The sequence below is a fragment of the Nothobranchius furzeri genome, chromosome 5 (genome assembly GCF_043380555.1).
Source record: "Nothobranchius furzeri strain GRZ-AD chromosome 5, NfurGRZ-RIMD1, whole genome shotgun sequence".
Classification (NCBI taxonomy): domain Eukaryota; kingdom Metazoa; phylum Chordata; class Actinopteri; order Cyprinodontiformes; family Nothobranchiidae; genus Nothobranchius; species Nothobranchius furzeri.
Genome location: NC_091745.1, coordinates 63,148,042 through 63,162,376, shown reverse-complemented (window position 1 = coordinate 63,162,376; position 14,335 = coordinate 63,148,042). Strand labels below are relative to the sequence as shown.

General features: G+C 46.2%; 1 protein-coding gene across 1 annotated transcript; it reads left to right on the top strand.

Annotated features, from left to right (window-relative positions):
- Positions 1-229: 229 nt before the first annotated feature.
- On the top strand, positions 230-13,827 carry efhb (EF-hand domain family, member B). Its single transcript, XM_015949786.3, has 13 exons — positions 230-387; positions 482-541; positions 921-1,064; positions 1,346-1,514; positions 3,851-3,961; positions 4,028-4,157; positions 8,295-8,375; positions 8,453-8,523; positions 8,621-8,760; positions 8,885-9,092; positions 11,002-11,202; positions 11,515-11,681; positions 13,622-13,827. The coding sequence occupies exons 1-13, from the start codon at positions 319-321 to the stop codon at positions 13,754-13,756; spliced, it is 1,686 nt and encodes a 561-aa protein (XP_015805272.3). The 5' UTR covers positions 230-318; the 3' UTR covers positions 13,757-13,827.
- The last annotated feature ends 508 nt before the right edge of the window (positions 13,828-14,335 follow it).

Genomic DNA, 14,335 nt, shown 5'->3' with positions numbered 1-14,335 from the left:
GTTGTATTATATGTCACCCCAGCTTGCCATAATCGTATGACTCGCGCTGACAATCCGCCTTTGACCAATCACAACGCTGAATGATCTATCACAATTTATTTCAATGTTTATTTTACACAATTAAGCAAATTAAAATAGTCTGAAACGCCATCTGATTGAATGAACGTAATAAAAGCTACAGAAATTATATTTCAATAAGCAAAAAAAAAAAAAAATTACGTCATTAGGGTCACCGAAAACTGCTCTTGCTAGGCAACAGAACAAAAGCAAACGCTGAAAACATCTTTACCGTTTTTAGAAGTTGGTAGACGGAAGATTATGAGTTTTACAGACGGAAATCCTTCAAACCGGCCGAAATTTGAGGATAAAAGTCTAAAAATGCAGCGAGTAGGTCTAAAGTTTGCTTGTTGTGGGAGTTTGGAGCAATTCAACGCGTAAATGTTTTTATGAGCGTTAAATTTCTTAATTTTTTTGACCACAGGCAGGGAAACTGAAACCTTTGGGAGACCGAGCAGAGTGCTGCTTACAGGAAATGCCATGTGTAAGTCATTATAGTAACTAAACTGTTCAAACCTAAACTAATGGCCAAATATAAACTGAAAGAGATGCACAATTCCATAAGTTTTTAATTTTTCCAGTTTTAATTTATAATAATTCCTGAATCAATGAGTTTATATTAGGTTTTTTTTTACTGCTTTAATGACATTTTTTTATTGTAATTTTTATTTATTTATTTTTGTTCATTACGACTACACGGTGGTGTCGTTTGTAGCAGCAAGAATGTCACAGCTTCAAATCCTGGCTGAGGCAGATTTGACTGAAGCATTCATGTGTTGTCTTTTAACCGTAACTAAACCAGATGTGCTACCGCCGCAACATTTTTTATTTATTATCTCTGTTTAAAATCCTACATTTTTCAGCCTCCAACCCCTCCAGATGTGAAGAAGTACCGTAACAGTATCCTACCAGAACCTGGAGCCATCAGAGTGCATCATGGGAAGGCAAATGATCCAGATGTTGCCAGCACGCTTGTCCATGGCATCAAAACCAAAAGATCAGACACTGTGAGTCCCACGGGCACACACAACCTCTTTAGTCAAATGCATTTTATTTAGAAGTTTGAGATCAACCTAAAAGATGTGTTCAGTGGATTATTATCTTACTTCTGAAAGCGCTTTAATAACAATGAGTTTATCAAGTCATTTGATGAAAAAGTGTTTTTGTTTATTTTCATGTTCAAGCTAATAATCCAGAACACTGACATATTGACAACTCTCTTTTTTCATTTAGAATTTTAAATTCAACAATATAATCCTAATATATATGTGTTATATGGTTTCTGCAGATTGAGAGGTTGTTTCATCCTCCTGAAAATTCGTTTCAACAGAAGTTGGAGGAGCTAAATAAGTCTGCTTCACGTAAGAACGCTCAATTGGGTCGGTCACGTGAGCAACATGGTGGACTTCCCGCCTGGTACGATGAGAAAACTACATTTGGCGTGAAAACAATTAAAGGTACGGGAAACACAAAGAAGAGTGGCTGATTACATTTAAAAATGATGTAAAAAGTAAATATTAAAAACAGCAAAAACACAGTGTTTAAATAAAAAGCCTAAAATGCAACTGCTGTAGTTCACGCCAGTTTCGTACTAAAATGAGTTTATGCTGAGAAATGATGTAGTTATAGTCTGTTTGGTTCAGTCTGCTGTAGGATTTAACCAAGCTGGTTAAAATGAGCAGTTAGCAATCAGATCCCGTGTTGTTAACGACCCTCAGCTGCTACCAAACACACGTTTACCTCACAGAGTTATAGCTGTTTTAGTGTTTGATGAGGGTGATTTGCTGTGATAGAGATGTTCAACTAATGATCCACCCATTAGTTCATGAGATCATTTACTGAAATTATAATATAATGTGAGCGTGAGTTTGTTCCGCATAGCCGGTAGTAAGTCGGACCTGTTCCCGGTGAGGGTTGGACTCCGCCAGGGCTGCCCTTTGTCATCGGTTCTGTTCATTACCTTTATGGACAGAATTTCTAGGCGCAGCCGTGGTGTGGGGTGTGTCGAGTGTGGTGGCAGGAGAATCTCGTCTCTGCTTTTTGCGGATGATGTGGTCCTCCTAGCTTCATTCATCTCTGACCTTCAGCTCTTGCTGGGTAGGTTCGCGGCCGAGTGTGAAGCGGCTAGAATGAGGATCAGCACCTCCAAATCTGAGACCATGGTTCTCGACCGGAAAAGGGTGGCTTGCCACCTCCGGGTCGGGGGAGAGGTCCTACCTCAAGTGGAGGAGTTTAAGTATCTCGGGGTCTTGTTCATGAGTGAGGGTAGGAGGGATCGGGAGATCGACAGGCGGATTGGTTCGGCGTCTGCAGTGATGCGGACGCTGAGCCGATCTGTCGTGGGGAAGAGGGAGCTGAGCCAGAAAGCCAGGCTCTCGATTTACCGGTCGATCTACGTCCCAATCCTCACCTATGGTCATGAGCTTTGGGTAGTGACCGAAAGAACAAGATCACGGATACAAGCGGCCAAAATGAGTTTCCTCCGTAGGGTGGCCGGGCTCAGCCTTAGAGATAGGGTGAGGAGCTCGGACATTCAGGAGGGACTCGGAGTAGAACCGCTGCTCCTCCGGATCAAAAGGAGTCAGCTGAGGTGGTTTGGGCATCTGGTCAGGATGCCTCCTGAACGCCTCCCCGGGGAGGTGTTTCGGGCATGTCCTGCCGGCAGTAGGCCCCCGGGTCAGCCCACGACACGTTGGAGAGGTTACATCTCCAATCTGGTCCAGGAACGCCTTGGGATCCTGCCGGAGAAGCTGGTGGAGAAGGCCAGGGAGAGGACTGTCTGGAGCTCCCTATCTGGGATGCTGCCCTCGCGACCCGGACCCGGACCCGGATAAGTGGAGGAAGACAACGATAATATAATAATATAATATAATATAATATAATATAATATAATATAATATAATATAATATAATATAATATAATATATAATATAATATAGGGCTGCGCAGTGGTTAGAGCTGTTGGCTTGCAGCGAGAAGGTCCTGGGTTCGCTTCCCAGCCTGGGATCTTTCTGCATGGAGTTTGCATGTTCTCCCTGTGCATGCGTGGGTTCTCTCCGGGTACACCGGCTTCCTCCCACAGTCCAAAAGGTTAACTGGTCTGTCTAAATTGTCCTTAGGTGTGAGTGTGTGTGTGTGTGTGTGTGTGTGTGTGTGTGTGTGCGCATAATTGTTTGTCCTGTGTGTCTCTGTGTTGCCCTGCGATGGACTGGCTCTCTGTCCAGGGTGTACCCTGCCTGATTGCCCATTGACCGCTGGAGATAGGCACCAGAACAACCCCCCCCCCCCCCCCCCCCACACACACACACACACACCCCTGCGACCCTACGTGTACAAGCGGGTTCAGAAAATGGATGGATATATTATATTATATTACATATATCGTAAGTGAATTTACTTTTAAACTACTGCTAAAATGATTTTGTAACTCCTTCATCAGGCATCAGCTCAAACAGAAGACAGCTTCACTGATGGTTCATTTTGATCTTTAGCTGTTGTTACACACTTATTTTTGTGTGTTCAAATTTAGAATAAACAAACACAAAGCCAGAGTTCCTGATCCCTGATTTCCTGATCCAGGTGTTAAACACTAGATCAAACATGGAACTGCTAATGAGAATTTGATCCAAATGAAAAACCTGTTTAACTTCCTTTGAAAACAAAAAAATGTAAAGATGTTCCAGGATTTATCTAGTCTCATCAAATATACCAGACATACACTTATTTTCATGAACATCTCCAGCTGTTTTATCAAAAAAATAATTTGAAACGACTATCTGCTGCTTTGATCCAGGGCAGGGTATTCGTGAACTTCTTAATCCTCCAAAGACTGAAGAGGAGTTGAAGAGGGAAGCCCAGGAGGGACACGACGCTTACATCCATAGCCACAGCTCCTATTTTGTTGGTAGGCATCAGCTGTATGTGCGAACTGCAGCATCCTCCGAAGCTGAACGTGTATTTTCCTCCACAGGTGAGAAAATGGATAGAAAATACAACAGGAGTCACTTTGATAAAGACGCCACGTTTGGGCTGCAGACGCCACATTTCAGAGATGGACGCAATGTTGGGAAAAGTCTCCGCTGGCTAGGAGAGCCACTGAAGTAATTTCATGCATATCTGATGTCAGGGACGGATCTACTAGGGTGAAAAAGAAAGCCGTGCTACCCCTGCTGCCACCCCAGCTGGCAGCTGGAAATTAAATAAATAGTTGTGGCATTACAAACGTTAATGTTGCATGTCCAAAAACATTGAACACAGCACAAAGTCGCCCATGCAATGGATTAAAATGCAGCAAAAGTCACAGGTCCGATTACATTGAACGCAGCACACTCACCATCGGCGCTCGAGTTCTGAGCAGCAGAAGACCGCGGTCAAGTGAGCCGTCATTTGTGAGCAGCGGTCAAGCCAGCCGCATCTTATCCGCCGCGAAAATTTCATTGCGCGTTTACAACAGTCATTACGGTAACGCATTTTGCAAGGGAACTGCCCATCTCGTGACAGTTTGGTTGCATATTCAAAAATTCATAAAAAATCATCCTTCATAGCTGATGTACAACTTTCACCACATCCCTACTCTGGAACACCCACTGTACCTGTGTGCCACATTTCAGGCATATTTACTATAGAAATCTTCAGATATTAAAGCAAACTTGTATTCAGTCCACACTCGTGACAGTCTGGTTGCATATTCAAAAATTCATAAAAAATCATCCTTCATAGCTGATGTCCAACTTTCACCACATCCCTACTCTGGAACACCCACTGTACCTGTGTGCCACATTTCAGACATATTTACTGTAGAAATCTTCAGATATTAAAGCAAACTTGTATTCAGTCCACACTCGTGACAGTCTGGTTGCATATTCAAAAATTCATAAAAATGAAATATATATATATATTATAAGTATATATATATAAGTATATATGTATATATATGTATATGCATATGTATATATATATATATATATATATGTATATGTATATATATATATATATGTATACATATACGTATATATATACATATACATATATGTATATATATGTATATATATATGTATGTATATATATATGTATATATATATACATATATATATACGTATATATATATACATATATATATATATATATATATATATTTATGTATATTGTCACGCCCTGTCCTGTCTACTCTTAGGTTTTGTCTGTTCTCCGTTAATTGCTCCCACCTGCCTCTTGTTTCCCAATCACCATAGCTCCCGCTCCTCTTGTATTTAAACCCCTTCTGTTCTGTGTTCCCTGTCGTGTCATTGTTTCAGTGTTCCAGCGTGTGACTCTAATAAATAAATGTTAGAAGTTCTCACCTGCCTGCCTGTTTCCCTCCCCGCGTGTGGATCCTTGCCTCACCTCAGCTCACCTCGCCACACGCTCGTGACAGAATGACACGACCCCCTGAAGGGTCCAGCGGGGAGATCCTCCCATGGAAGTATTTATTCCAGTTCTTCTCCGCCGACTGTCGACCGGCTTCTCCTTCCCCAGCTCCAGCTCCGCCTCGCCGCAGACGGCGTCCCCGACCTTCTGCCTCGGCGTTCCTCGCCGCCCTTCCGGAACCGGACGGGACGTTGGAGGGAGAGATGCTCCGGGATCGCTCCGGCTTCGAGGGCACGGGGCTGGCTTTCTGCTCCCCCGGGGTTGGTCCACGGCGTGGGGAGAGACGCCGGAATCCACCGCAGCCCTGCGCTTCAGGACGGAGCTGCGAGCCCACCGCTGGCCGTGCTCGGCGAGCCAGTTCGGACACGCCCCCGGTCAGACCAGCTGTCCCGTCTCCGGCCGAATCGGCGTCTGCAGGAGGAGGAGCTGCGCTCGCAGCCCTGTGGGCGGAGCACGCCAGTCTACAGGTTGAAACAGCCCAGGTTCGTCAGACCATCGAACTCCAAGTCCTCCAGCTAGATGATCTGCTCGCTGAACTCCGCGGGCTCCAGCTGGACGATCTGCTCGCTGAGCTCCAGCTGGACCACCTGCTCGCTGAGCTCCAGCTGGACCACCTGCTCGCTGAGCTCCAGCTGGACGAACTGTTCGCGGCTCCGGCTGAACCAGCTGTCCCGCCTCCGGTCCACTCGGCTCCTCTGTCATCTGTGGGAGGTGGAGCCACACCCACAGTCCAGCCAACTGAACTGGCCAGTCAACGGGCTGAGCTGGTCCGGCTTCAACAGAGCGCCCATTCTAGTCAGCTCCGACTCGACGCTCTGCGCTCCCTGTCTTCAGCACTAGCACTGCTCGTTCACTCAAGGCCTGTTCCAGGGGGGGTCCAGGGGCAGACGGTGCAGGCCCAGAAGCAGACGGTTCCGGTTCCGGCCCAGAAGCAGACAATGCGGGCCCAGAAGCAGACGGTACCAGCCCAGAAGCAGATGGGTCTGGTGCAGGCCCAGAAGCAGACGTTACCAGCCCAGAGGTCAGCGGTTCGGGGACCGGCGGTCCAGAAGCCAGAGGACCAGAAGCGGATGAAAGTCAACACCGCCTCCATTCCAAGGGTCGACGCCTCCATTCCAAGGGTCGACGCCTCCATTCCAAGGGTCGACGCCTCCAATCCAAGGGTCGACGCCTCCAATCCAAGGGTCGACGCCTCCACTCCTGAAGTTGGCTCGTCTGATAACGTTGCCGCCTCCACTCCTGAAGTTGGCTCGTCTGATGACGTCGCCGCCTCCACTCCTGAAGTTGGCTCGTCTGATGACGTCGCCGCCTCCACTCCTGAAGTTGGCTCGTCTGATGACGTCGCCGCCTCCACTCCTGAAGTTGGCTCGTCTGATGACGTCGCCGCCTCCACTCCTGAAGTTGGCTCGTCCGATGACGTCGCCGCCTCCACTCCTGAAGTCGGCTCGTCCGATGACGTCGCCGCCTCCACTCCTGAAGTCGGCTCGTTCGATGACGTCGCCGCCTCCACTCCTGAAGTCGGCTCGTCCGATGACGTCGCCGCCTCCACTCCTGAAGTCGGCTCGTCCGATGACGTCGCCGCCTCCACTCCTGAAGTTGGCTCGTCCGATGACGTCGCCGCCTCCACTCCTGAAGTTGGCTCGTCCGATGACGTCGCCGCCTCCACTCCTGAAGTCGGCTCGTCCGATGACGTCGCCGCCTCCACTCCTGAAGTCGGCTCGTCCGATGACGTCGCCGCCTCCACTCCTGAAGTCGGCTCGTCCGATGACGTCGCCGCCTCCACTCCTGAAGTCGGCTCGTCCGATGACGTCGCGTCTGGTCTGACGTCTCCTCCGTGTCCGGTTCTGATGGTGACTCTGAAGGTCGCTCCGGTCCAGCCTGCAGGGACTTTGTCCCCGGCCCAGCCTGCAGGGCTCCTCTACCGCAGGCGCCGCCCTCCCAGGGCCCGTCGCCTCCTCTTCTGCCCCAGGCGCAGGCCCCCAAGGGTCCGTCCCCATCTCCTCATCTGCCCCTGGCACAGGCCTCCAAGGGCCTGTCCTCGCCTCCTCATCTGCCCCAGGCGCCAGCCTCCAAGGGACTGTCGCCTCCTCATCTGCCCCAGACGCAGGCCCCCTAGGGTTCGTCCTCGTCTCCTCATCTGCCCCAGGCGCCGGCCTCCAAGAGCCCGTCGCCTCCTCATCTGCCCCAGGCGCTGGCCTCCAAGGGCCCGTCGCCTCCTCATCTGCAGCAGGCGCCGACCTCCAAGGGCCCGTCGCCTCCTCATCTGCAGCAGGCGCAGGCCTCCTGACTCTGCTGATCCCTGCCGCCTCTCCTGTGGTCCCTCGGTTCCTCTGGGCCCTCCCTCCGTGTCCCCCTCCTCCCGCCCTGCTCCTTGTTCCTGTGGGCGTCTGGGATCCGCCCTTTGAGGGGGGGGTACTGTCAACGCCCTGTCCTGTCTACTCTTAGGTTTTGTCTGTTCTCCGTTAATTGCTCCCACCTGCCTCTTGTTTCCCAATCACCATAGCTCCCGCTCCTCTTGTATTTAAACCCCTTCTTTCCCTGTCATGTCATTGTTTCAGTGTTCCAGCGTGTGACTCTAATAAATCAATGTTAGAAGTTCTCACCTGCCTGCCTCTTTTCCTCCCCGCGTGTGGATCCTTGCCTCACCTCAGCTCACCTCGCCACACGCTCGTGACATATATAATCTCTGTGTGAGTATGTATGTATTGCCACCCCAGAAAAATGTTTGCCCCTCTTCTGCCACCCCATAAATAATTTTCTAGATCTGCCCCTGTCTGATGTCCAGACATTTGATCATGGACAAAGTTAGGCTGATCTTTTGGTTTTTACAGGTTTTACAATCCCAACCCTGCTTGGGAAAGATCTGGGACCGAGGAAAAGCTGGCAGAACAATACGGCATCGTCACCAGAAGGTAAGTTTCTGTCCCGTCGTACCAGAGTTGTTCGTGTTTAACTGGAGTTTCTCATGTTTGATGTCGTCTCACCATAGCAGGAGGAAAAATGCATTGAATCTTCCACCTGAACACAGCTTTGGGAACGTCCATTCGCCAGATGAGTATGGTAGGTTTCTGTAAAATGATTTGTTTAAAAAAAAAAGACACAGTCTGATGTTTTTCAGCAGAAGACGGTGGATTACTTTGGTTTGTTTTCTGCGTAGGAATCAAAGACATTCTGCACCATTCAGAGCCGGGTCAGGAGAAGCAGCACAACAACGTCAGCGCCATTAGGAATCAGCTGAAGGCGATCAACTTTAACAACTTCCCGTCGCTGCTGAAGGCTTTCCAACATTACGACAAGGTAAGGATTGGAAAACGGGTTCACAACTTTTATTTTCTCTCCAGATACAACAAATAAAGTCACTTTCAGACTTCTAATCCCCAATTCTCCTAAAAACGTTTCTCTGTTTGCTGTTAATGATTAGGAGGGGAAGGGAAGGATCGACAGAGACGACCTGCGATCCGTGTGTCGAGAGTTCCACCTGAACGTGAACGAGGTGGTTCTGGATGGCCTGATGGACCTCTGTGACACAGACAAGACCGGACTGATCAGCTTTGTGGCGTTTGGGAACTTTCTCACCTGGAAGGAGATGATGCCCATCGACAGAAGAGATCAGTACCTCCTGACAGGCGGTCAGTGGAAGCACCTGCACCTTTACAGATGTGCTTTCTATCGGTGGTATTATTGTTGTGTCAACATGAACAATAGTAGACAAATTTCCATCTATTAGCTAAAGTTAAAGGTATGGTTCCCTCATTTATTCAACACATTTGCTGTGTTCTCTGACTGGAATTAATGCCTTGTAAGTCGTACTCTGGGGAAACAAAGCTCCGGTGCACCATTTCAGACTTCAGCTTTAGATCAAATAAATTAACGGATAAATGGAAGTTAGGCAAGGGAGAGCGGGGCAGGATTTTAAGTCTTTTTTTTTTATTTGAACATCACACTTCTGATTGGCTAACAGCAACACGACTACCACTGACTCTGTTTTGCAACATTGATGTTTTATTTCCACAAATAACACAAGCCTGGAGGAGTTATGTTTTGATGTGAAGTTGCTAATGCTAACAGTTAGTTTCTACTAGCCGAGACATTCTCTGTTGTTCCTGGACGCTAAACCAACAGAGCCTTCCCCGTCGCGAGTCAAGATGGTAAATGGCCTGTATTTGTATTGCGCCTTCTTAAGCCTGGGGCACACTGGAGACGGATGCGCCACGCCACTTCCGTGCCATCATTTTAAATAGAAGCCATTAATGAGAGTGGGCGCTCTGGGAGCGCCGCGTCCCAGAAGCGCAGCTGTTTACAACATTGTGGCGTACTTTACAACAGACATTACGATGCGGAACGGCTTTACGGCACAAACCCAGTCGCAACTTTGATAACTTTAAGGTACCGTTTATCTTAACATATTGTAATGAATAGCGTATTTACCCATTTTTAATGAATTAAAGTCTCAAAAACATGACGGCAAGTCTGATCAGGTATTAAAAATAGAATCACTTTCTGTTCTCAAGTCCTGCGTAATGTGACTATTACGTGGCTAACCAAGAAGCGCTCAGCGCCTCTGTTGTGCCCCAGGCTTTAGGGTTCTACAACCCCCCAAGGCGCTGCACAACACAATCAGTCATTCACCCATTCACACGCTGGTGGTGATGAGCTACAATGTAGCCACAGCTGCCCTGGGGCGCACTGGCAGAGGCGAGGCCTTCTGATTACTGGACAATCCGCTCTACCTCCTGAGCTATTGTGACAGTGTGACGTAGATCTGTCAGGCTTTTCAAATCCTAGAGTTTCACCGTCTATTTTCTATCAGGAGCTAATGCAGGAAATGGGTGTAGGAGACTATCTTCATGTTCAGCCTGCATAAAAAACTCAGAGTGACTGATCATGATCAGAAATAATGATTTAAAACGATTGAAACCGTTTCTAAGCCATGCCGACCTTGAGAAGGCAGTCCATGCTTTAATCAGCTCCAGGATTGAGCCGTTAACATCGGTGTCTCAGCGCTGAACCCAGCAGGCTGCAGTTGGTCCAAAATACAGCTGCACACCTTTTGACTGACACCCCTAGACACGAGCACAGCCCTTCTGTTTTGTCTTGTCTGCATTGGCCTCCTGTTTGATTTCAAAATGATTTAAAACTCTTATTGTTTGTTTTTAATGCTCTTAATAGTTTGGCCCAATCCTACATTTCTGTCCTACTGAGTTTTGGCATCAGTGCTAGATGTTTGAGGTCTTCATTCCACTGGGGCGACTGGGCTTTCTCGGTAGCAGCACCCCGACTCTGGAGCCATCTTCTACTGGACTTAGGCTTAATCACCGACCTCGGCCTTTGCAAATCCAATCTTACAACAATTTTTATTCAGGAAAGCTTTTAATAATCGGTAGTAGTGTGCTTTTAACAAACTTTTCAATATTTTCTTATTGTATATGTTATTTCTTTATGTTCTCAAATTGGTCTTGTAAAGCACTTTGGCCATAGTTGACTGACTGTCAATGCTTATGAGTTGTTGAGATAAGAACATTCTTGTTTTTACTGCAGAGCATCCAGTTGACACTGATGGGAAACAAACATCAGCAGAACCTTTCTCTTCTGAATCCTTGATAAAGCCTGAGGACCTGGAGCCCATTAAGCCAGGCAGTCCTCTTAAGACCGTCAAGACCATCAGGACAGCCAGAACAGCACCAGGACACTTCCTGACCAGCGCCTCCCTCACCGTGGCCAACAAGCTGCTAACATCAAGTGAGATATAACAGATAGTGTAATTATACCTTCAATTAGCAGTAACACTAAATTATGAGTTTTGGTGCAGAGGACTAATGAATAAAACACAAATATTGCTGTTTTCAACTGAATTATTGGGACTGTCAAAAGGGGATTTGTTGAGTGAAAACACAACATTTAAAAGGCAGATGAATAAAAAACAGACACTTTTACAAAAACACTAAACGTTTCCTATCAGCTGTCAAGTTAACAAAAACACAACAAATGATCCAAACTTTGATTTATGACGGGCGTTTCATCATGAGCAACATTTTCGTACCTGGTTTTTAGACAGTCGCACCTACGGGATCCGATCTGAGCACTCAGCTCCACGCATCAGTAAGACCAGCGGAACCATCAGTAACAAGTGTACAGTTGCGGATCTTCTACATCCATCCATTTACGCTCTCCACGGCATCCATGAGGAGGACCTCAGATGTCCTCGCACCAAGGAGGAGGTGAGTTATATACTCGTTCAGGTCGGAAAAGCTTTTCTCTTTCTGATCACCTGATTCAGTTCAATTCAGTTTATTTATATATAGCTTCAAATGACCACAAGAGACATCTCAAGTAAGTATTCCAATTGAGTTCAGTTTATTATGCCAATCAAATTTCCCTTACAACAACTCAGCAGATTGCATGCAGTTGCTGAATTGTGTTGAGGCTTTACAACAATCCCCATACTGAGCAAGCATGTAGCGACAGTGGAGAGGAAAACTCCCCTTTAACTCATTCACTACCAGCCATTTCCTCTTCGCCGCCAGTGTTTTTCAGAGTTCTTACTGTTTTTTTAAGAGTCATAGAACGTTGCGCGCTAGGATGATGTCAACTTCAAAACTACCAAAACAAAGAGGAGACTCACCTCTTATATCAGGAAGAATCCGCACGTTTCGACTGTTATCCGTTCTTTCATAATCCGTTGTTGAATTGTGATCGGCAGAAGCTTTTCCGGTTCGCGCCTCACCTTTTTTACAACAGCGGCCCAAAACGATCTCCCAACACATAGATTTTCTGCTTCCTGATCACGTGACGTGTGACGTACGCAGATGAAGATCGGCTTCAGAGCTGGGATGTTTGCTTTCACGGTGTGGGGGCTCGTTCCGAAGCCCACACAGTAAAAAAAAAATGCAAATGACGCCTTTTACACACAGACATACACACACACACACACACACACACACACACACACACACACACACACACACACACACACACACACACACACACACACACACACACACACACACACACACACACACACACACACACACACACACACACACAGACATACACACACTTACACGTACACACAGACATACACATTGTAACGTGAGGACACAGCCTGGCTGGCTCGCCAATTGTAGTGAAATATAGATCGTATATTTATACACTGTAACTAGATCTAGATATTATAATCAGAAGCGGTTGTTTTTATCATCAGGGAGTTTACTTAAACACTTTGTAGTGACTGAGAGACAAGAAAAGAGAGAGTTGGGATCGTTTAAGAATCTTTAATTTCTATAATTATAAATTCTTACAATCTACCAGGACTATCTCTGTGATGGATGCATATGGATTGGAATGTTATCGTGTTGGTGTGTGTGTGTGTGTGTGTGTGTTCAGAATCTCTAGGCCGACGTAGCGGATCTGGTTGTTATGACTAGGAACCACAAGGCTTCAGAAGCTGATGACATGAGCAGCCATTTTGCCGTGACTACGTACCGTCTGGAGCCTCCCGTGTTAGATCAGGAAATGCCAGGTCCTCGGACCTTCAGATGTACTGGAGCTGGTAGAACAGCGGTCACAGCACGACAAAGCCCGTCTGCGGATCGACTCCCAGTAGTAGCGGCAGGCGTCAGCGAGTTCAGCTCTTATTTTGAAGGGACGTCGTCTTGTTGTTCAAACGATGGAAATCTCCAGCTTGACAGTTCTCAGCTTAAAGTAGGAAAGTGCAGCTGGCCAGCCTGCACCTTTCTTAGCGATGACAAAGTGGAACTCCTTAGGAACTCACAAACATAAACACCTCACACACATGCATACACTGCTTATTTAAATATTATAAAAATGCAAATGTTACAAACAACTGGAGGAAACATATCTACAACAATCTCTACAATGTCTTCTTTATTCACACATTTGGAAGAGCGTTAATGAAAATAAAAGTAAAAACAAAACAAAGGAAAAGTAGTTCTGACTTTAATTCTGACTTTTTGACTTCTGAAAAAAGTTATAATTCTGAGATTAATGTCGAATCTATTGTTTTTCTCTTCAGTGGCTCTAACCATCTTCCATACACACAGATGATCATTAATCCATTTACAGCTCATTAACTTTTTATATGACTTAATTTTAATTTCTAACAAATAAAATTTCATCTGAATCTTGTCTTTTATCTCAGATCGTAGAGATCTTCGGGAATATTCCTGAGGAGACATTTGAGGAGGCGTGGAAACTGGCGACCATGAATCATCCCAACGGGGAAGTGAGCATTGAGGTTTTGTGTACCACGCTGAAGGACATTAAGGCCATGTAGACCTTACAATGAGCTTTTTGACCAATCAAAGCATGAGAGAGTAAACCTTTATATGAATAAAAACGGTGCAACATTTGTGTGTGTAAGACTTGATCTGCATATATTTTACACCATAATTTTATTAATTAGCTGTTATTAGGGTCTGAAACACATGCAGGCATGTTTACAGACACTCGGCATAAATCGTGTCAATCGCATTAATGAGTCAGGATGACATCCACCACCCTATAATATTCATATCAGAACATAAAACAGAGAAGATATTAGCCTTTGTTCACCGTTTTCTCCACTTGTTTTTGTTTTCTTGTTAATTTCCATTAAACTGAGTGACGCACAGACGTGTTAAATTGTTTAACGTGTTTTTAGTGTGTCACAGAGCACACACAGACAAGCTAAACACAATCTTTTAATCTCATTATGACTCTTCAAGATGCGCCACTGGAACCAAAAAGACCCACGCAAACTTAAGAAGAAGGCTGGAAACACCAAACAGGGAAATTAGAATAATCCTCCATGAACAAACTAATGACAGCGTCCTCTGTGCTGCTCAGATCTGCTTTCATCATTAATAACGCTGCA